At 39.8% G+C, this 24372-nt stretch overlaps 1 protein-coding gene across 1 annotated transcript in view; it reads right to left on the minus strand.

Annotated features, from left to right (window-relative positions):
* The window catches only part of ATG2B (autophagy related 2B), a 1825281-nt gene that overhangs the window by 903772 nt on the left and 897137 nt on the right, over window positions 1-24372 (minus strand). The window contains exon 19 of the mRNA XM_044074646.1: window positions 9933-10105. Within this exon, the coding sequence (XP_043930581.1) occupies window positions 9933-10105 (173 nt within the window). The remainder of the gene's footprint in view (window positions 1-9932; window positions 10106-24372) is intronic.

Below are 24372 nucleotides of genomic sequence, written 5' to 3' on the forward strand. Positions count from 1 at the left end.
ATCTATCTGTCGCTAATTTTAAACTAGATAAAATATCTTAAACAGCCCTCAATGACTTGCTACTTACTTTAAGGGGGAAAAATAACAAATATAATAACAACCATGTTCCTTTCTGAGTTCTTTCCCTGCCTTTCAACTATCATTCTTAAATAACACCATATATAAACTTCTACCAACCTCTTTCCCACCTGCTCAGTCTAACCATCTGTCCAACTACACCACAATCAAATAAAGTCCCATCTGTTTACCAAAGTCTCAACAAATGATTACACATCTGATGAAAATGTACTTTCACATATCCTTCCAGATGAATATTTGTAAAATGTTAGTTACATGTTATAAATATTGCAAGTTTTGTTAATTTTCATTTAATTTCTGTCTGTATTGCCAAATGTACTTCTTATTTATAGAACACTTTGCATTTTGGCTCTATAATGTAGTTTTACATGGTTATACCTTACTGTTATATGTGTTACATTCTGGTCTGAGCCCAAAATAGGTCCTTTCAGATCAGTGCTCAATCCTCATCGACAATTTTAAATAAATAAATTAAAAACAAAAACTAAATGAAGATACAGAAAAAAACTGTAAAACCAACTGAAGAGATCAGACTAAGAGGAAAGGCACAATAAAGAAAAAAATCTGATTAAACCTGGGGATTTAGAAAACCGGACAAAAAACATAAGAGGAAAAGCAAGCAACAAGAAGTCATGGCAGAAGAAAATCAGAAGACAGGCTCATAACTTAACAGCAGGATGAAAAATATAAAAAAAAATAATGATCAGCCCCCTTTTTCCCATTTTCTGCACGGGGTTGGGGTATCATGTCAACTGCCACTACCTCTCTCTCTATTCAGTGCCACTCTCCTACCTTCTTTGACACACGTCTGTCACAGGTCTTCTCTCATACAGTCTATACATCTCTTTGATGGACACCCAGTTTCCTCTTGCCTTCTTCCCATCTGTCCCAAATCATCTTCACCAGACTGTCTTCTGCTTGTTTGCAAATGTGCCTGAACTATCGTAATCTGTTTTCTTTCACCTTTTCTGTAATTGGAGCTATTACTTTTGCTCTTATGTCCTCATTTCTTCATCTGTCTCACACTGTGCTTCCTACCACCCATCTATAGAACTTCATCTCCATCACCTTTAGCTTCCTTAATTGCTATGCCTTGAAAGTCCACATTTCGATATCATACAGTAAGTAGTACTGGTCGCACCACTGTTTTATACTCCTTACCTTTCAGCTTTTTTGACATTCTTCTGTAATACACTACACACCTGACATATTATGCCATTTGGCTGCAGACACACTGATTCTAGATTTTACCTCATCATTCCATGTTTCTTCAGGTTTGCAGTCTGTTCCCCTATCCTTTGCTGAACTTCTTGCTCAGAGTCTGCCTGTAATGCCACATTGTGTGCATACAACAACTTTGTTGATGTGTCCCCTCTGTCCTGTTTGCTAATGTAGTCTATTACCAGTATGAACAACAGTAGACTCAGAGCTGAACTGTGATGCACACTCACTCCCACTGAGAACCCCACTGTGAGACTGAACAACTGTTCCCAATTGAGTCACTAGGCCCTTGTACATAGCTTGCACTAATTCTACTAATGTTTCTGGGACTTTGAACCATGGAAGGACTGCCCAAATCATCTTTCTTGGGACCTTGTCATATGCTTTCTCCAAGTAGAGGAATGCCTTATTGGATTCTTTCCTCATCACTAGTTTCTTCTCAACTATCTGTCTCACTGCAAACATTGGGTCAGTTGTGTTGTAGCCTGACCTGAATCCAAACTGTTCATCTTCCAACTTACTTACAAGTACTCAGCATATTCATTTATCAATTACACTCTCCAAAACTTTCATGCAATACGACAATGTTTGATACCCCTGTACTGCCCACAGTTATGAATGTTCCATCTGTTATTGAACACTGGCACTACTATGCTTAGTCTCCAGTCATGTGGGATATGCCATTCTCTCCACACTGCTATGAGCACTCTCAGGAGCCATTTCTCCACTATCTTACCCAACATCTTTATCATATCTGGTGTGACCTCATCTGAGCCTGCTGCTTTCCTTGACTTCATTTTCCTTAGTGCTGTTCTTACTTCTTCTATGGTAGACTCCTCCTCTTCTCTCACTGTAGGCTTGTGTTTGGTGCTGGACAGCTTCTGTGGGACTATCTTCATTTAGAAGTTGTAAACTGAACAGGCAAAACAGACTACTGAAAAACAAAATAGAGAAGAAACCACACAGTAGCACAGAACGAAATGATAAAGCGCTTTTCGTTTATTCCAATAAACAAACTTCTTCAGATCAAGAAAAACAAAAAGTCACAGCTTAAATACTCTCTGGGCTAATACTTACAAAGTCAATTAACTACTTAAAGTGAAAGCTGACGTACAAGACACGCCCTATTTGCAAACACAACTAGACTAAAAACTGCTTTTAAAGTAAAAGCTAAAAATACAAATAGTCAGACTAAAAGTACAACTAGCGTTGTCTATAAAAAATGTGTAAATCTAGCCTACTACTAAGCTAGTGAGGCAAAGAAATAATTACAAGTGCATAAAAACTCTGCTGGTGTTTTTAAAACTGAGTTAATACAAATACCTATGTTAGTGCACTAAACTGTATATGTTGAAGCACATCAAGTGTGCTGAACATAATTGGTAATAAGTAAAGTATCAAAATAAAACTACAAATTCTCAGCAAAAAATACACATAAGGTCACTGAACCAAGGTGCTCAAAAGCATTAGAATAACTGTGTCGTGCTAGTGTGGAAGGTAACCTGACACAGCCTACCTATTAAGGCTCCTAAGTTTAAGAACACTACTTAAAGAACAGTTCTCATTCAGACCTGGTGAACTGTATGCGTTGAGTCTAATTTGCCAAAACAGCTCTCGCTCTTCTAACTTAAGTGGGAGAGGAGCACCCCTGAAGTCCTGTGTGATCTGGTCAATAATCAAAAATTTAAACATATGGTTGGGATAAACTGAAATGTGTTTTGCTAGTGCATTATCAAGTTTCTGCTTCCTGATCGCATAAGTATGTTCATAAATGCGGTCACATAGGCGTCGTTCTGTTTTGCCCACGTAGAAAGCTGTACAGGTTTGGCACATAGCTAAGTAGATCACCATTCTTGAATTACAGTTAGCTCTTAGCTTCAACTTGTATTCGTAATCGTGAACTTTAAATCTATTGGGTTCCAAGATGTATTGACAAAAATTACACGCCTGGCATTTAAACATGCCAGCTGTCATTGTTTTTTTAATATTATGTCGTTCGAGGAGGGCTTTGAGGTTTTTTGCCTTTCTATAAACAACCAATGGGTGATTACCAAGTTTTTGGTGTACTGTGTTGTCCTTTTTGAGTAAGTCCCAATTTTTACGTAGTGCCTGAACACAGTCACTACTATTGAGACTGTATGTTGTTATGAATGTGACACCAAAACATTCAGAAGGATGCCTACTTGTGTGGACATTTACTAAGTCTGTGTTCGAGGATTCAGTGTCATTCATAAGAACCAATTCTCTATTCAAGATTGGTTTATAAAAATGGCACTGATGCTTAGACGACACTTCTTCTATAATAGTGTCTAACATTTCATGTGGGTAACCCCGGTGTAAAAACATATTCCTTAGGTGTCCACATTCATTGGCAAAATCACTATCCAATGTGATAATGCGGGCTGCCCTCACTAGCTGACCTTTGACGATCGCCTGCTTCTGATGAAAAGGATGACAACGTGTGTAGCGCAGGAATGAGTTGGAGTACGTTACTTTCCTATATATATTAGCTGTATATTTGTGAAAGCTAGTGTCTTTAGATAGTAAAATGTCCAAGTACGGGATGACTTCAGTATGGAAACTAGCAGTGAATTTCAAAAACTGTGTAGTTGAATTAAAATAGTCCACTAACGCTTCACTCGTGGGCAAGTCACCGTCCAGGAGGATAAAAATATCGTCCAAGTAACGGGTGTAAAAAATCATCTGGTCGACGCTATTTTTTAGGGGCAAAGCCAAAACAACAGGCGGCTTTTTCCCACCAGAGGAACAAGCAGAAGCAGAGACAGTAGCGATCCATCAAGCCATCGCCAACAGTCCATTGAGAGACTGCCTCGAAGTTGACATTGTTACTTCACCAGGGTTTACTGATGGGCAATATGACCCTTGTTTAACAACTGAGACAAATACACATAACATGTCTGCTGTTTGTAATGAAAGTACTGCTAACACTCCTGTTATACTCATGAACAAACAAGGTGATTTTAATGTATACAACTTTTCTACTGCAAATATTACACCTGAACTAGTCGAGTTATTGTCTAAAGGTTACACTTACGTACCAGCTCAGAAAGCAGATCTGGTCAAATCAATTATAGACCTAAAATTATACGTTAGGAAGCTTAACTTGAACTTGCTGTTTGGAGGCTCTTACCCCCTTGACGACAATAATTTTAGGATTCCTAGTACCTACAACCCCCACTCCATCCCCTTTTATAAATCTTTGAACTGGTTTGCGAATTAGACATTCATCAAAACTTCAACAAAACACCATACCATTCAACATCGAGTGCTTATTTTAATAATAAAAAAGAAATGGAATGCCTTGACTGGATTAAATTTCAGAATATTAGATTCTGTAAACCGGACAAGGGAGGGGGTCTTGTTGTGTTTGATGAAGTTGACTATCAAGATAGGATGTTTAGCCTGTTGGACAGTCCTTCATATTCTACCAGCTCGCGTTCTGAAATAAATAAAGCGTACACCACAATCAAAGACCACATTGAGAAAATGTTCATCGAGGGTAGGGTAACACAACACACATACAATTACTTATCAACAACTTACCCTCGTTTCCCGTGCTTGTTTGGTATCCCTAAAATCCACAAGGATGTCCACAACCCACCCATGAGACCACTTGTAGATGGCCGTGGTTCTCCTACCTATCCATGTGCTAAAATCATTGACAACATTTTACAGAAATACTTGGTCAACTTTCCACAGATCTGCAAAGATTCTTGGTCATTCCTTGGTAAAATTAACAAGTTAGATTTCAACGCAAGGTACAATTTTCTTACTACTGATGTTAAAGATTTGTACACCTGCATTCCCCAAGACAAAGCAGTGGACTGGGTAGAACAAGTGCTTAGATCTAATGGTAGTAGTGGGAATGAGTTGGTTCTGGTTCACGAATTGTTGGACCTAGTCTTGTCTAACAATTTTTTTACATTTGACAACAACTTTTATTTGCAAAAAACTGGAGTAGCCATGGGCTCCCCTTGTGGGGCCAGTATTGCCAATCTAGTCATGGCACAATGGGAACACAATCACGTGTCCACTAACTGCCCATTTAAAGACCAGGTGATTTTTTACACCCGTTACTTGGACAATATTTTTATCCTCCTGGACGGTGACTTGCCCACGAGTGAAGCGCTAGTGGACTATTTTAATTCAACTACACAGTTTTTGAAATTTACTGCTAGTTTCCATACTGAAGCCATCCCGTACTTGGACATTTTACTATCTAAAGACACTAGCTTTCACAAATATACAGCTAATATATATAGGAAAGTAACGTACTCCAACTCATTCCTGCGCTACACACGTTGTCATCCTTTTCATCAGAAGCGGGCGATCGTCAAAGGTCAGCTAGTGAGGGCAGCCCGCATTATCACATTGGATAGTGATTTTGCCAATGAATGCGGACACCTAAGGAATATGTTTTTACACCGGGGTTACCCACATGAAATGTTAGACACTATTATAGAAGAAGTGTCGTCTAAGCGTCAGTGCCATTTTTATAAACCAATCTTGAATAGAGAATTGGTTCTTATGAATGACACTGAATCCTCGAACACAGACTTAGTAAATGTCCACACAAGTAGGCATCCTTCTGAATGTTTTGGTGTCACATTCATAACAACATACAGTCTCAATAGTAGTGACTGTGTTCAGGTACTACGTAAAAATTGGGACTTACTCAAAAAGGACAACACAGTACACCAAAAACTTGGTAATCACCCATTGGTTGTTTATAGAAAGGCAAAAAACCTCAAAGCTCTCCTCGAACGACATAATATTAAAAAAACAATGACAGCTGGCATGTTTAAATGCCAGGCGTGTAATTTTTGTCAATACATCTTGGAATCCAATAGATTTAAAGTTCACGATTACGAATACAAGTTGAACCCAAGAGCTAACTGTAATTCAAGAATGGTGATCTACTTAGCTGTGCCAAACCTGTACAGCTTTCTACGTGGGCAAAACAGAACGACGCCTACGTGACTGCATTTATGAACATACTTATGCGATCAGGAAGCAGAAACTTGATAATGCACTAGCAAAACACATTTCAGTTTATCCCAACCATATGTTTAAATTTTTGATTATTGACCAGATCACACAGGACTTCAGGGGTGCTCCTCTCCCACTTAAGTTAGAAGAGCGAGAGCTGTTTTGGCAAATTAGACTCAACGCATACAGTTCACCAGGTCTGAATGAGAACTGTTCTTTAAGTAGTGTTCTTAAACTTAGGAGCCTTAATAGGTAGGCTGTGTCAGGTTACCTTCCACACTAGCACGACACAGTTATTGTAATGCTTTTGAGCACCTTGGTTCAGTGACCTTATGTGTATTTTTTGCTGAGTATTTTTTGCTGAGAATTTGTAGTTTTATCTTGATACTTTACTTATTACCAATTATGTTCAGCACACTTGATGTGCTTCAACATACACAGTTTAGTGCACTAACATAGGTATTTGTATTAACTCAGTTTTACAAACACCAGCGGAGTTTTTATGCACTTGTAATTATTTCTTTGCCTCACTAGCTTAGTAGTAGGCTAGATTTACACATTTTTTTATAGACAACGCTAGTTGTACTTTTAGTCTGACTATTTGTATTTTTAGCTTTTACTTTAAAAGCAGTTTTTAGTCTAGTTGTGTTTGCAAATAGGGCGTGTCTTGTACGTCAGCTTTCACTTTAAGTAGTTAATTGACTTTGTAAGTATTAGCCCAGAGAGTATTTAAGCTGTGACTTTTTGTTTTTCTTGATCTGAAGAAGTTTGTTTATTGGCATAAACGAAAAGCGCTTTATCATTTCGTTCTGTGCTACTGTGTGGTTTCTTCTCTATTTTGTTTTTCATTTAGAAGTTGCTGGAAATACTCCTTCCAACTGCCTTTGATGTCCTGTGGACTGATGACCAGGTTGCTGCTGGCATCCCTTACGAAGGGTGTCTGACTATTTTCTTTATCTTTCTGTCTTTGCCTTGCAACCTGATATAGTTTCTTTGTGCCATCTAAGGAGTCACTTTCCAGAAGCTTTTAGAGTGCCTCTGATGCCTTGTTCTTTGTTACTGCAACTCCTTTTGTGACCTCACTGCTAGCCAATCAGTATTCATTCCTAGACTGGTCCATCTTTTCTCTCTCTCACTTTTTCCTGCATTCCTTCTTTCTTTTGATGACTTCCTGGACTTCTCCATTCCACCACCAGCCTTCCTTACATATTTTATTTCCATACCTGGCTGTTCTGTAGCCATTACACACGCTGCTTTGAGGTGCTGCCATTCTTCTTCACCACCATCTATTTCCTCTTCTTCTTGAGGTACTACAGTCCTGAATAATTCTTTGAACTTTTGTGCTTTCTCTCCACTCAATTTCCTGGTATTCACTCTGGGCTCTGTTGACCTTAGAGCCTTCTCTGACCACTGCGTACAGCTGATTGTGGTAACCAGTGTTTTTCCTGCTATGGAACAACTGTTTCACTGGCAATGACTGCACTCTCGGACTCTATCCCAATGCCCTTTCCTTACTAGGAGGAAGTACATCAGAGTTGTATGTTGACCACTCTTGTATGTGATCTTGTGACTCTCTCTCTTTCTGAACTATGTGTTGGCTACTATCAAGCCATATGCCACCAGTGGTCTCTCCTGCTTTACTCCTGTTATCCCCAACCACGTGGACCCAGGCAATCCTCATACCGTGTTCTGTCTGTCCCGGTATATGCATTCAAATCACCCATTACCATAGGTTCATGTTGTCCCGCAACTGCTGTCTAAATGCACTTTGTCCTCACCATCACAACCCTGCTGTGGGGTACATGTTGACATTATGAGTACTGCCCTGTCATTGGGCTGGAGTCTGATTGCCATTAGTCTGTCACTAATTCTGATGACATCACTGCCACAGCTCAACTCTTGCGGGAGTTTGAGATGGAAATATTCAGCATGTTTTTCAGAGACCCAGGGAGAACATGCAAACTTCAACAGGCATTGTCTGGAGGTCAGGATAAATCCTTGTACTTTGTGCATCGGAGGCAAAGACCTTAACCATTATGCCAACTAGTCTCCAAAAACATAAAAAATGCTGTCCACAAAACACAAATGATGTGCTTTTTTGGCATTACTTGCAAAAACTTTTGAGTGATGCAAGTTAATATGAGATCCTGGCTAATCTGTAAGGCTGGCAAGAAAGAATGACAAAGCATGGGGTCAGTTGTGCTCTATTAGTCTAATATATTACCGAGACCAAATATACAATGTGCATGACAGCCTGATGCCTTTGAAGACTTTCTGTACAAAGGTTCTAAGGAAGAGATTAAAGTTTTTACCTACTCCAGATAGGCCTGAAGTGATCATCTAAACAAAAGTCTTACCTAGTTCTCTTTATCTCAAGTTCAACAAACAGAATTATAATTTAACTTATTACAAGACACTGAGTACATTTTTCTTTTATTGAAATACAAGTAACCATCATCAATGGATGTGTCAAGCGTTAGGATGTAGAAATTAATGGCTGCTATTTGGATGTGTTTGGTTAATAACAAGATACATTGCAAAAATAATGTTTTTCTATCATTGGGTGGACATCATTTATGTCTTCATTTAAGGTGATAATGGCAGGAAGAGAAAGGAACATACTAACAGATATTCTTAACACAGCTGTTTCTGAGATGTGTTCATTACCAGATGAAACATGCATGCAAGTTAAGGAAAACATAAGAGATTAAAACATTACAAAAAATGTGTTTGTCATTCCTGGAAAATCATGGGGATAATGCAACTTTTGTATTGTTAGGCATGACAACATACAAGACAAGAAGGGGAACTACCATGAAAGCTAAACAAAAAAAATCATTAAAAATACTAAATGTCTTTCATTTGTACATTACAAACACTATTAATTTTGTTATCATGTTATACTTGCTAACAATTCTACTGCCTAATTCTGTTTGCAAATGTTATTTGTTTTACTGTACTGCTGTTTTTGTTTTGCTGTTTTTCATCTCAATATAACTGTGTGGTTTGTCTTTGCCTGCCTGCACTTCTTGGGCCACTGTTGAAAAGGATCCATGGATCAGCCAGACTTTCTAGTCAACAAATATAATAAATATATAAATAAATATATAAAGACAGGTGGTAACCCTATCTGAAAAAGAGGACTTGGCAAGACATTTTTGAATATGTAGTTACCAATGAAAAGGCAATATTCATAAATTAAAAGCAAGTCCACGGAAGACTGTAAAAAAGCTTCATCACAAACACCTTGACAGCAGACAATAATTAGCAGAACAAATATTCAGACTGGTGCCCATATTAGTTAATATTAAGTTACTCTCTCTTTTTCTGTTTTCTGCATGTCAAAGGCCTCCCCAAATATTTTCAGGTATTTAAAACTCTCACATCTTACACTACAATGATGACAGCAAAACCTGAAAACTACTGCACATTGTGTTAGGACTCAAAAGCAAGTTCATGAGGACTACATATAACCCGATCTAAATCAGAAAAGTAATAAAAGCAGTTAACTGAAACTCTGTGCTTTCCAATGATCAAAAAATATAATCTGACCCTTAGTAAATCAGCGAGCAAAGCATGTCAACCTTTCTTCCACTCACAAAGGGGGGAAAGAAGTCCCATACCTTGACATCTGTATATATGGATACTAGTCCATGATTAATACTAAAATGAACTGAAAGAAAATTTTGACTGTGTCTGCTCTGAGTTTCTAACTTTCTTTTTCTGCGAGAGCGATGGTTTGGTTCAGATCCTGTGTAAAAATGTAAAGTCTCCTCCTCTGATTCACTTTCTTCATCTGAAAAAGAAACAAAGGAAATTCACAGGAAAACTTGTCAGCAGTGAAAATTTTTCTAGTTTACAAGTGAATTGTACTTTACACACTGGTTCATCAATTCTTCAAACTATAAAAATACAAAATCAATTGTTAAGTATAACAGACTTCCTTTATGTCCAGCACTCTTTATGCAAAATAGGCTTTTAAATGTAGAGGTGATTAAAACAATATGTTCAAGATTACTACAACAGAAATCTGAAGCTAGGGTTGCCACTTTTTTAAATGCTCAAACTGGATGTTTTTAAATATAGAAACATAAGATCTTGTAGGACAAATCACACCCACTAACCGGGGCAAAGGACTGGCTTTCACCTTTTGCCAACAATAAAAGCCAACTTCTATAGAATATGAGATGCTTGTATGGTTTAACATCACATTATGATATTTAAAATATATATCAATTGTTTTATTTAACAGTCAAATAAAAGAAAATATTTCTTATCCTAAAATCTCATAACATTTGTCATTTTTATTCACAGAACACTGCTGGGCAAATACAGATTGCCTTGCTTAACAGGGACATGTGGACAACCTATTACAGAAAAGGCAATATTCATAAATTAAAATTACTTCTAAAAGTAAATTGATTTCTTCGTTACAAACACTCTGACAGCAGACAAAAATAATTATCAGAATAAACATTCAGGCTAGTGTTCATTTTTGTTATTTAGAATGCATCTCTCTCTCTCTTCCCACTTTTTTTTTTTAAGTTTTGTGCATGTCAAAGAATACATAAAAGCCTCAGATATTAAACTACTATGGTGGGACCAAACCCTTGAAAACTAATTAATGCCAGACTGACTATTAAACCTGAAAGTATTATTACTTAGCTACATATATAAATGAAGCACTCACTTGTACAGGAACAGAGGCATATGTTATTTCCTGTCACTATTACATACACATAGTACACCATTGCAAGCTGCGTCTTTTATGTTGTTATGCCTATCTTTGTACAGTTTTGTGTGGTGCTAAACCATTGTCTCTGTAACGGCTTCAGCACAGGATAATGAAAGTATACCCTGGTGAAAGGAAAGTAATCATGTGAAAGCATCCATCACACCTGTACACCTCTGAACGACTTCTCACATTGTTCCATATGACGGGAATGATCCCCCTTCTATGCCCAGCTTTGCTATAAGAAGCTGTACGCTCTCATTGCTACTTGATATCCCTTGGTTAACACATGTGTTCACTTACACCTGCATCAGTTATTGACTCTCAAATTAACCATGTGATCTTATAAAATACAAATTAAATAAGGTTTACTTTGACTAACAACCATTTGAGTTCCTTTTCTCTGCAACAATGCATCAAAGTTCAGAAAGCACACTCATGCTTGAAGAGAGTTGGGGGGAAAAAAAGTAAATTAAAGAACTAATTTTAAAAAGACCCTCAAACACATAACGAGACATGTTATAACCTATTAGATATGTTCTTAAGTACCAGTTGATCTAAAAGGGAATCTCTCATGGGGATGTGTTGGCAATCATGAAATAAAAAAATCTTGAAATGAAGGCCACCCCCAACAAAAGTAGGTAAAGCAGTGGTCAACAAGTGGAATATGTACACAATAGGTAACAGAATCCAAATGGGATAAAACAATGCTAGGAAAAGTTAAGGAATTAAGGAGTTAAAATAAACAATGTAGGGGGAAACAAACCAAATGAGAATAAATACAACCAGGGTAAACATAAAAAAGATGTTACTACATAGCAACAACGAATTCTTGTGCATTCTGTGTAACAGCAAAGCTCTGCATAATATTTAAAGAGACTGTAGAGGTCCACTAAATAAAAGAAAAACCTACTCAGTAGGTAAAAGAAGAATAAGAATATATTGCAGTATGTAACATGCAATGGTTTATGTCAGAGCGTATTGCTTCTTTACATCTCTGTTGTTCCCAGTAGCTCAGACTAAGAGCATATCTGATTTGCTGGCTCCAAGCCAGACAACCATTAACTCCACGGAATTGTTTTGTGATGCACTGCTTTTTATAGATCACAAATCCTTAAAATTATCTAGTGAACAATCCCTATTTTCTGTATGTGGGACATCTATAAACTGCCTGAGATGTCTGTTTGACCTGTTGTTGCAAAAAGCTTTATAAAATAATTTGATGGAATAGGAAAGGAAAATCTGTAATCAAAGAAAACTATGCAAAAGTAACTGAGACTAGCTAATGAGAGAGAAAGAGAGAGAGAGGAACCAGACACTGGTGAGAAATAATGATGGTGCACTGTGCATGTAATTTGTACAACATGTAGGTTAAAGCTGCACAAGTAAAGGAATTTATATACAACTACATACATACAAAAATAGAAGATAACTGTTTTTGTGGGTCTGCTATTAGATTTATTCTCTTCCACTCTAATCCTGCATTTTTTCTTCAGAGTTTTTATTTATTTATTTATTTTTCTGGGGGGGGGGGGGTGCACTTTGTTCCAGCAAATTAAATGACGTTATCTGCCACACTAGCAAAGTGCACCTAACCCCTGGGCCTGACAGTTAACCTACAAATAATGCAACCACAGCTCTAACAAATCACTTGCACTGAACTTCACCTGCAATCAATGGATCAAGAGACTTGTCCGTGCACAGGAAGAAAGGAGGAGAGTACCTAACTTTGATCCAGAAAAAGAGGGCCCTCTCATAGATATAATGATACATAATGAAGCATCTGTTATATAAACTATCATGATCTCCTCACTGTGCGGCTACAAGTAAAAATATAAGCTGTAAAAAAATTCCAGCCATAGAAGGAGCTGGAAAATAGCCAAGAGGAAAGGCTTAGCAGCAACTATCCCGAAATACCAAACAATCACAGTCTAATTAACAAGGGTTGGTGAAAGTAAGAACCAATTAACAAGTGGCCATGATATACACATCTCGAACAGAGGCATTCTTAAAGATGACATTGGAAGAAGCAACTATGCCCCTAGCAAAGCAGTACAGCCTTTGACAGTAGCACTTGAAAAAGATTCACCATAGCAAATGCTAGTCCTCCGCAACCCAGAGAAAATGAGACTAATAGCTGCTTCATTTTCACACGCCAGGAAGAATCTCGGCTAGTAGTGCATATCCACAGTGTGAAAAACTCATTTTTCCCTAGTTTCTGTAACCAAAAAGAACACATGGAGATGAAGAGATTAACTGGGGGACAATTCTGACACTGCTTCTGGGAGGAAATATATGCCAGTGCCATGATGTAGAGGGATACAACACTGGCTTCAGTGCAGGTGATGCAGGTTTTATTAGCTGCTCAGGCAGCTGAGGTGCTCGCAAGGAAGACCAGGCATGTCCATCCTTGGGAGCCGAGTGTGAACACAAGTGCACATTGCAGTCAAACTCTGGTAGAGTATGGAGATATGTGGTGTAGGAGAGAGGTGATGTTTTCAGGGAGGAATGGCATTTTTTTGGTTACCTCAAAGGCAGGCAAGACAATACGCCAGCATGCCCACTGTACATCTGTCTTGAGACAGTTTAAATGTGTGTGTGTGAAAATGTGGGGCATGGCTAGGATGCTGATGAGACAGAAGCAGAATTCCTCAGCTCCGCTGTGCCTGACATATTCCTGACAGCAAATTTTATTTATATGTTATTATTTTTTGTTTTCTTTATAAAAAGTTAATAATTTAAATAATTTCCTTCAATAACATATAAAATTATTGAGAAATACCTACGTTTTCCTGTAAAAAAAAAAAACTGGAAGATCATACTATAGACATGCAGGATGAGTCACAGTAAAGCTAACTCTCATGACACTTCATTGAAGAAGGATCTTCATATGGTATTATCCAATTTACAGGAGCTATCACTGAAAATAGATGAAATGGATTTTAAATTTGAAAACTACATGGACAAATGCACCAAACAAATACTTCAAGAAACACTCAGCAAAAACTTCAAATCATTCGAACTGAAGAATCTTTAAATGATATGGGTAAAAAGACTGTTGGAAGACGAAAATAACACCGAATTTTTGTTAAAACCGAATACTTTTTTATTAGCCAAGCTGGATGATCTAGAGAAAAGATCTAGTAGAAACAATATAAGGATTTTTGCTTTTCCAGAGAAAACTGAAGGAGACAATATGATAAGCTTTTTAACTTCCTGGCTCCCTAATATATTTGAATTGATTGAAGTAATGTCATATGGAACTGAGAGAGCACACATATCTCTCACAGTATCTTCTTCTGACAAAAATTCCACTCCAAGATCAATTATTGTGAGATTTTTTCATCACTTGAGTATAATACTGAGGCTTTGTATCATTATAAGTCAATTGACTTGTGGGACTGGGTTTGTAATTTAGATATATTTACATATACCTAAATAATAACATTTCATTTTACTCTCTTTTCATTATATCTCGCTGTTCTGTCAGAGTTTTCAAGAGGCACCATTGTATTTATAGTTGTTGTTTTATAAATATATCTCTGATTTTTTTCTTATTATTAGAATACAGCATGTTCTGTGTCTCAGATTCTATGACTGCTTTGGGTTCTTTAGCTGCTGCCCAATAATATATTTATAGTGGTTTGATCATTTTACTTGAGTCACTGGGTCTTTTCATTCGTAACGGGATAGATGTGAGCGTGACCATCATAAGGGTAACCATATTTAGCTCTGGGCAGATATTATGACTAAAGTAAGCTCTCTCCCTTTCTTTTTAAAAAAATACTTCTAATGCAAAATACATGATCGGTTGTTTGTCATATAGCATTGTGGCTCAATGTATGATGTGGTTTATGGAATTACTTGAGACAGACGCTGGACTGAAAGTATTATGCTGTGACTGTTTGCTGTCATTCTGTCAGGTTGTGCGTCTTTGTGGCTGTTGTGGTCGGGGACATTGGGAGAAATGGGCTTCTCGTTGGGTGAGGCTGTTGATGTGGCTTAGGGATTGACCAATGTATTGGGCTGGTTCATTAATTTGGTTGAAGTGTGGAGTTGATGTTTCCTTTTGATTTTGTAGAGACAATTTTGGTGGATGTCTCCTGTGTTTGTTGTTCACTTTTGGGTCGTTGTAGGATTGTGGGCATTCTTCGAGTCTGTCTCCGAGTTCCTGGTGTTGGCTTGCAGTGAGAGCTTGAGGTCTTGAGCATCTGATGAAACTCAGCGAAGACACAAATAAAGGCTCAAGCCATTTTCTGTTTTTTTCTGTCACTTCTCTCTTACAGCTTTAAAAAGGAACAAGAAGTTATGTACTCACCATAACGTTCAATGTATGTAGCCCACCTCGCCTCACATTCTTACTCATGGGTTCGGAACCGAATATCGGCTCCAACTCTGCCAATTTTTTTACTAGCTCGAAGTCTCTCATTGACTGGGCCAAGCAGGTATCCCATGCTGCACTGCTTCAAAACCCCAGATCTAGTTTGCTGCGAAACCACAAACACACCCCATGCACAACAACAAACACTACAATGTGCAACTACCAAGGAGGTAAGAGAAAACAAACTACTATTGAAGGGTACTCTAGTACAAAATCTAACCTCCAGATCCTCCAGGAAGGGGGCAGGTGGGAGGGTACGTAAGAATGTGAGGCGAGATGGACTACATACATCGAACGTTATGGTGAGTAAATAACTTCTTGATGTTATGTAGTCCAATCTCACCTACATTCTTACTCACGGGACAACATCCCCAGCACCTCTACCCTGGGAGGCTCAAAGGAAGACACTCTTGAGGACTGTGGAACCAAAGGAAGCCCGACCCCTAGAGGCCACGTCCAGTTTGTAATGAGTAACAAAGGTATGGGGGGAAGCCCATGTGGCTGCAGCACAAACATCGTCCAAGGATAGTCTGGCATGATATGCTATAGACGCAGAAACAGCCCTAGTAGAGTGAGCCTTGACGGGAAATGGTAGAGTTTTTCCTGCTGAAGAATAAATTAAGGAAATACAATTAGCAATCCACCTGGAAATGGTAACCTTGGAAATAGAGGATCCCGCTCTATTGTCTGAAAAGGAAACAAACAATCGGTCAGACTTTCGTAGATGTTTGGTCCTGTGTAGGTAGAATTGCAAGTGTCTGTGCACATCCAGTTGATGAAATCTAAACTCTGCCTTGTTCAAAAATTGAGGGAAGAACACTGGGAGCTCAATAGACTGGTTGAGATTAAAAGTAGATGTAACTTTAGGGAGAAAGGATGGGTTAGGTCGAAGAGAGACTCTGCCCTTATGAAAAATTAAATACAGGGGTTTAATGGAGAGGGCTTGAATCTCCGACACTCGTCTGGCTGATGTAATGGCTATCAGGAAAGCCGTTTTCCAAGACAAAACTTGCAGGTAGCAGCCGGTTCGAAAGGTGGGGAGATAAGGGCTTGCAAAACCAGGTTTAAATCCCAAGGCATAATAGGTTCAGAAATAGGAGGTCGGAGTAATAAGGTGCCCTTTAAAAAGGCCTTACAGAGTTTGTGAGCCATAAGGGAAGGCTCACAGGAGGTATGAAAGCAAGAAATAGTCGCCAACTGGACTTTAATAGTGGCAGGAGCAGAACCCTGCTGAAAGAGCATGGACAAGAACTCCAAAACCGCAGGAACTGGGTCTGTGTAGGGGTCGATTCCTTGACCATGAGCCCAAATAGAGCATCTCTTCCATTTGCTGGAATAAATCTTCCTAGTCGAAGACTTATGAGAGGACGATAAAATGTGTACTACCTCAGGTGAAAAATGATGAAGCCTGACTAGCGACGGAAGTGGAATAGCCAGGCTGTCAACCTGACGGTTCGCAGGGAGGGGTAGAACTGCCCCGACATGTGTGTCAGTAGGTCTGGTAGTGGGTCCAGAATCCAAGGAGTGTTCACCACGAATGGATGGAGGAAGGAGAACCAGACTTGGCGAGGCCAGTGTGGGGCAATTAGAATCATCTTGCTTCCCAAGGATAGGGCTTTTTGAATCACTCTTGGTAACAGAGGAAACGGAGGGAAAGCATAGAGCAGACCGGAGGGCCAATTGTGAACTAGAGCGTCCCTGGGTGATTCCCCCTGTGGGGGGATCAGGGCGATGTAATTGCTGCATTTGGCATTGAGGGGATTGGCAAAATGGTTGCAGCAAGGCTGACCCCACCTGTAGAATATCTGCTCCACAACCCGAGGGTTCAGGGACAACTCGTAAGGCATGAGAATAGCTCTGCTCAGCCTGTCTACTATCACATTGGCCTTCCCCGGAATGTGCATTGCCACTAGAAACCATTGGGAAGATACTGCCCACTACCACACTCGCATGGCCTCTCTGCACAGGGGGTAAGATCTGGTTCCTCCCTGCTTGTTTAGGTACCATACCACGGGCAAGTTGTCTGAATGTATCGTGATCGTCCCAAGAGGGAGAAAGCTTTGAAGTGCCCGCAACGCCAGAAGCACTGCTCTCATCTCCAGGACATTGATGTGCAGATGTACCTCGTGATCTTGCCACGTGCCTTGGACCGTCCTGCCAAGATAATGCCCCCCACCCCACCCCATCTGGGAGGCGTCCGTGGTCACGGTGGCGACAGGTGATGGAGGAACAAACTGTTTCCCCTCGTCCAGATTGATGGAGCATAGCCACCAACTGAGATCCTGTTTGCATCGGTCTGTGAGCAGGATCAGGTGAGAAAGGGGGAGTTTCTGAAAGGACCATTGGGCAAATAGAAGCCATTGAAGAAGCCTCATATGTAATCTGGCTAGAGGCACTAGCATAATGGTAGCTGCCATAGTGCCCAAAAGCTGAAGAACCCATCTCGCTTGTACTTTCCTGAGGGGTAATAGTGCGCGAACCTGATTTTGTAATATTGTGATCCTTTGATGCGGCAAGAAGGCCCACATTTGAACGGTGTCTAGCTCTGCGCCTATAAACGTGACATGCTGTGAGGGCAGCAAGGCAGACTTTTCCCAGTTCAACGTTATTCCAAGTCGCTGACAGAGAGTAATGGTGGCGTCCCTGGCTTGGATAAGTAGATGCCTGGTGGGAGCGGTGAGGAGCCAGTCTTCCAGATAAGGAAACACCTGGAATCCTAGACATCTCAGTTGAGCTGTCACCACCGCCAAACACTTGGTGAACACCCTGGGGGCTGTGGTGAGACCAAAGGGCAGGGCACGAAACTGAAAATGGCTGTCTCCCAGCCAGAAGCGTAGGTGACTCCTGGATGCCCTGTCCATTTTGATATGATAGTAAGCATCCTTGAGGTCGATGGAGCACATCCATACTTCTTTTTCCAACAACGGAAAAATGGACTGAAGGGTGACCATTCAGAACTTGGACTTTTGGACATAGTGGTTTAATCAGCTGAGATCTAGAATGGGTCTCAGGTCCCCTGTTTTTTTCGGCACCAAAAAGAGTCTTGAGTAAGTCCCTAATCCGATTTGGTCTGAGGGGACAGTTTGGATGACTCCTTTCTTTAGCAGCTTTGAAACCTCTAAGGCTGCGTGATCCCTCTGACTGGGTGGAACGTCTGGGATTCTTCTGACTGGAGGAGGGTCTGACGAAAGGGGTATGGCATAACCTCCGGAAACTATTCGTAACACCCATTGATCCTGGGTGATGCTTTCCCAGGCTTCCGGGTGTAATGATATGCGGACCCCGACTGGCTCCGGAGAAGCACAGTCGGACAACACATCAGGAACGATGGTAGGAAGAACCGCGAAAGGAATCACGGTCTCCCGAGTTGCGGGGGCCTCCTCTGCCTCTAGGGCAGCGTCTTCCTGTATAACCTCCCCCACCTCTGCCTCTGGAGGGGGAATCACCTTGTGCGGCAGGGAAAAACTTCTGTGATTTCTTGAACCACATCTTCCCACCTCTCTGAGCCTTGGGGTAACGCTTAGAGGGGAGGGAAAAACGGACCCCTACGGCAGACAGGGTCTTTCCCTCTTGCTCGCATCTGGTGAGGGTGTCTTTCACTTTGGTCCCAAAGAGCGAGGACCCATCAAAAGGAGCGTCAGTGAAGGAAGACTTAAAGGCCTCCACAAAATGACACAGGCACAACCAGGCTTGCCTCCTGAGGGCTTCTCCTGAGATGGCTGCCCTACTCGTTCTCTCGGCTGCATACGATATGAGCCTCATGGATGAGTTGACAACAGAATTTAAGGTAGACACCTGGGCGTTAACCATGGGCACCAACGCCTCAGGAACGTTACCCGCTAGAGGATCTCCTAACTTCTTGAGGAGATCTCTCTGGAGCCGAGTGAAATGGCAAAGGTAGTTCAGTGACCGTAAGGTGAAGGTCGCTGACAAAAGGGTATGCTTCCCGTACCTGTCCATAGTCCTAGACTCCTTGTTAGGAGGATGGACGGAGGAAGAAGTCTCGGCTACTTCCTTCTGTGTGGCCACCACCATGGCATCTACAGGAACCCCTTTGGACAGAAATTCTTTCCCCGGGGGATCAGAAAGGAACTTATTGGGCCTTCTGGGTATAGGTTCCACCATATCAGGATTCTCCCACACCATTCGACAGATTAAATCCAACAGTTCGTCGAAGGGTGGAGACACCCAGGAGTCGGGAGGGTTGAGCTCCAAAGGCCTTGAGGAATACCGACTCCTCCTCGGAGGGGGTTTTGGAGGGCCAGTCGCCCCTCTGTCTCAAAATCTCCAGGATGTCAGACAAAGAGACGTCATCAGAGGACGACTTGGGGGATCCCTCCAACTCCTCGAAGTCGGTATCAGAAGTGAGAGACTCGTCCTGGGTGTCTATGTGCTTCCTCTTGCACATCTTTTTTCTGGGGGCCTCAGACTCTGAGGGACCCTCAGAAAGTTGGGGACCACTCATGCGGGTATCCCCAGATCTTTGGGCTCCGCCATCTACAGATAGGGGGGTGTCAAAGGCTCTAGCTGGGGTGGAAGGTGACGGAATGACCGATCCGGGTGATGTAACTGACGACTTGGCCAGTGCGCTCTGCATGGACTCGAAGGCCGGTCCCCCCGAATCCGAGGACTGACGGGCCTCCAAGGCCATGATCGGAGTCTGGGTCCCCCGAGCCGATGTGCCGAGAGGAAGGCTCGGAACCAATGGATGTCCCGAAATGTCCCCCTCGGGCCCAACCGAGGAAACCAGAGTGCCGAAACCTGTGGAAGGAGCCGACAGGGTCGGAGCCGACGTCAGCACTGATAAATCCTTACGGGGTATCGGCGCCGGCGCAAGAACATCACTCGGAGCGGAGCACTCCGGCTCCAAAGATAAGGAAGCGCTCGGAGGAGGAACCATCGACACAACCAATGGGACAGGCTCCAGAGCAGACTGGGTCGGAGCCGAAAATAATTTAGCCAACACCGGAGACTGCAGGAGCCTCTGCACCACCCTATCAACATCCAAATCAGAAAGCCTGGAGGATTTGGAGGACAGGGATGGAGAATGGGATCTCCTGTCAGGAGAACCATGCCTAACACTGGGAGATCGGCTCCGAATTGGTTCCAGTAAAATAGGAGCCGAAGCCGATTTCAGCACCACAGATACCTCCTGCGGCCCCGAGGACATAGGAGCCGAGGAGGCAGAGTCAAGTTTTGAAAGTTTCTCCGGCGGCTCCGAAGAAACAGACAAAGCTGGAAATCTTTTCTTTGCTTTCGAAGCCTTAGGCTTGGCCTGAGAACCAGAGGCCGAGTCCAAAGACTCCTCAAACGAAGGTTTCAAGAGACCCTTCAATATTAATTTATTTTTCCTCTCCTGAAGCACCCTCGGACTGAAGGCGTGACAGAAGCTGCAAGACTCTTGTAAATGAATTGCACCTAAGCAATAAACACATACAGAATGTCCATCTGTGATGGACATCTTGTAACCACACTTAGAACATTTTTTGAAACCGGAAGGTTTATGTTCCTTCTGCTCTTTAGACATCTTGAAACAACCAGACTAGGAAAAACACAGCAGAAGGGAAAACAGTAATCACTCTACCACAACCAAGAACCTCTAACTGAAACGGCTCTCTAAGACACACACACAAAATCCACAACAAGAAAACAGACCAAGAGCTGGCTAGTTAAGCAACAGACAACTTTAAGTAACTACAACACACAGAAAAGGAGGACTAGGTCCTCTAACTCAAACGGGCCTAACTCACCGGAAAATAGAGATACCAACTACAGACAAGTAATACACAAGAAATAATCCACAATATGCAATATAGCTATTAAAATAGCTTTTGGGTTGAAATCAGAAATTTCTCGAGAGAAATTGAAAAGTAAAGGTACTTAGCCACAGCCAAGCGAGACCACGTCCTAGCTACACGAGCGGCAAATGAGATCTGGGGTTATGGAGCAGTGCAGCATGGGATACCTGCTTGGCCCAGCCAATGAGAGACTTCGAGCTATAAAAAAATTGGCCGAGTCGGAGCCGATATTCAGCTCCGAACCCGTGAGTAAGAATGTAGGCGAGATTGGACTACATAACATCATTAGTTTCACTATACCTCGAATTTGCTAATGACACTTTATGGTGGGGGGGTGTCAATCAGTGGCAAATATACTGTAATGTTAATCTATTTAAAGTTTAGTTTTTCAGAAGCAGTAGCATTTTAAGAGACTGTAGCTCAACAAGCATGTATTAACTCTCTGAATGTTAATTTACTTTTAACAGCTGATATCATTATTTTAGGTTATATCTCTAACGCAACTTGGTCTTTTAGAATCTGTTATTTTTCCTTGGTCCAGTATATTATTCATTAACTGCTTCTCACATGCAAAGTGGTTTGTCTCCCCAAATAATCCCTTTTCATGTGTATGTTTGAAGATGATACTGTAACTCAGTCCCATTTGAACTCACAGCTTTACATACAACTAGCATAACTTCAGTCTTTATCACTTATAGCTGATTCTATGCAGAGTTCTTCTCAGACTAGAATAAATATATTTTACTCTTCCAATAAGCCCGCAAGTTAGATACTAGACAAAGGAGTAAGAACTTCCCATTTTATTGCAAGTGATTTTGCTATTTTGCTAAGATAGCTAATGAAACAGTTTAGGTGGAATTGGAACACCTCTTTTCCAGCTAAAGGTATGCTGTTAAAATTAAGTAAAAGATTTAAAAACTTAAGAAACATTATTCAAAATACAGAGCACTTTATACTTTGGGAAGATCTCAGTCTTACATCCTCAAAGGGGAAGAGCCTATGATTTTTGCATCTTGATCGCTACAAGAATGTGACTGACAGCAGCCCACAAATGGTTTAGTTTTCTGTACTGCAGACACAGGACATTATTAGTTTCTCACTTTATATACAAATAGTACACTGCCTCTGACTCAAAAATGATTTACATAAAAAAATAGTGTGAAAGCTAACTACTTAAATGGAAGGGGGTCGGAATCAGTATTAGTGGGAAGAAAAAAGGGAAATGGGGTAACAAGGGGTAAAGGAAAACTTTTAAGGGAGAAGGTGGTAAAAGTGGCTATAATTGCTGAATCAAATTTATTGGTGATTTTTCCTAATATTGTCAATTTTATATGACCACTACAATACTTAATTTCCCTCATAAACTTTGTCAGCTTATCAGTTACTAGAATAATGCATTGTCATGCCACCTATTAAACAACAATTCATTTCTTTATGCAAGCTTTATTTTAAATCTAATGCTTACATCCATTTGTTTATTAGGGGCTTGAAAACATAATAGCTGTATTTATACCCTGTTTCTTTAATTTGATATCCTGAGGAATATCTGCTGATAACAGCCACAAGATTTAAAGCTGATATTATATACTTTAAACTTCTTTGCAAAACAACATTTTTCCCCCTCACTTTGTCCCTAAAGTAACTTGTATCTTAGAAATCTATAACATGCATTATCAAGAATGCTGAGCAATTTTTAGGAGCTGGTATAAATACTTGTGGAGAACTGTGTTATAATAACTCATCTGAAACAACAATTACTTGATGTATAATTAATCATAAAAACCTGTGCGCAATGCATTATATTACAGTGGTTATTTTTCAGCTCATATGATTTTTGTTCTGTAAAAATTTTGCTGAGAAACGTATACACTTGCATACATTGAAATTTAATGCATTCTACTTTAATTTTAAAGATTCTTAGATGCCATGGTCTACAGATTTAGCTCTAGGATCTATAATAATGATAATTAACAAAAAGTGGCGGGCATTTGGTCATTATCTTTACTTGATGATGCTTTTAGCTTGTTTTTTTTTTTTTTGGAATTTCAAATTTAGTCTTTTACAGAACATTTTTTTTCATTTCTTACTTATCTAATACTATGGCAATCAACAGTGTACTGTGTGCTAAAAGTTATTTTGCATAGATACAGTAGTTTGGCTTATGGTCATCTTTAGATACATAATTAGATACACTTGCCTCCTATTTATTTCAATTCTTTTTTTATGTTAGAGTTAAACTGTTTTACGAATACTCTTGAACTGGGTTGTTGTTATACAGTAATGCATTATATTTCTAACCAATATAATAATTAAATGATGAACAACTACAGAATATGGTATTTATAGTTAAACTGCAAAGAAGTACACACAAAAATATGAAAGTTAAATGATTTGGTTGTCCTAGGGTTAAGTAGCTTAAAAGCTTGAAGAAAAGAAACAAAGAAGTTACAAATCCTTTTCATTTAATTAGTATACTGAGTTTTATAACATGGGTTAATTTACTTCCTTAGATTGTATTTACAGTTTATCAACACAATGTTTGATTAGCTGTTTAGTATTTTTAAATTTTCCAAAGACTAAGTATATATATTCATTGTTATGTTGTCCTTACTTCATTAGTTATATAATTTCTAAATATCATATTAACACCTACTCAATAATTGTATTATTGATTATTGCTATTACCATTTAAAACTTATTTTTATTTGATCCAATTTTGACAGAGTTTAGTTAATTATGAGAGTTACTTAAACATAAATATAATAATATTAACTTACCTTTTACCAACATATCAAATTGAAACACATAATTCATATGGTGGAGTTGAGTTATCTCTGCTTCTTTTGAAGGATAGTATGGCTTGGACAAATTTTCTGTTCAAGTCTGGAGTTGTTTACTCCATGAGAGATTTGGTTCTTAGAGTGTTATTATGTTATTCAACCTTTGATATAACCATTTTTAATCTGTTGTCTACATTTAGTACTTATGTGTTATTAAAACAATAAATTATACTATATTCTTTTCAAACTATAATTATTTATCTAGTGGTGTGCATAAAATGCTCAAGTATACATTAAAGAAATTCATATATGGAATAATTCTAGACTATAATAGATGACAAGTTTAAAATATTTATCAATTAATATAAATGG

This window comes from Protopterus annectens, chromosome 6.part0 (assembly GCF_019279795.1).
Source record: "Protopterus annectens isolate FY-2018-M chromosome 6.part0, PAN1.0, whole genome shotgun sequence".
Classification (NCBI taxonomy): domain Eukaryota; kingdom Metazoa; phylum Chordata; order Ceratodontiformes; family Protopteridae; genus Protopterus; species Protopterus annectens.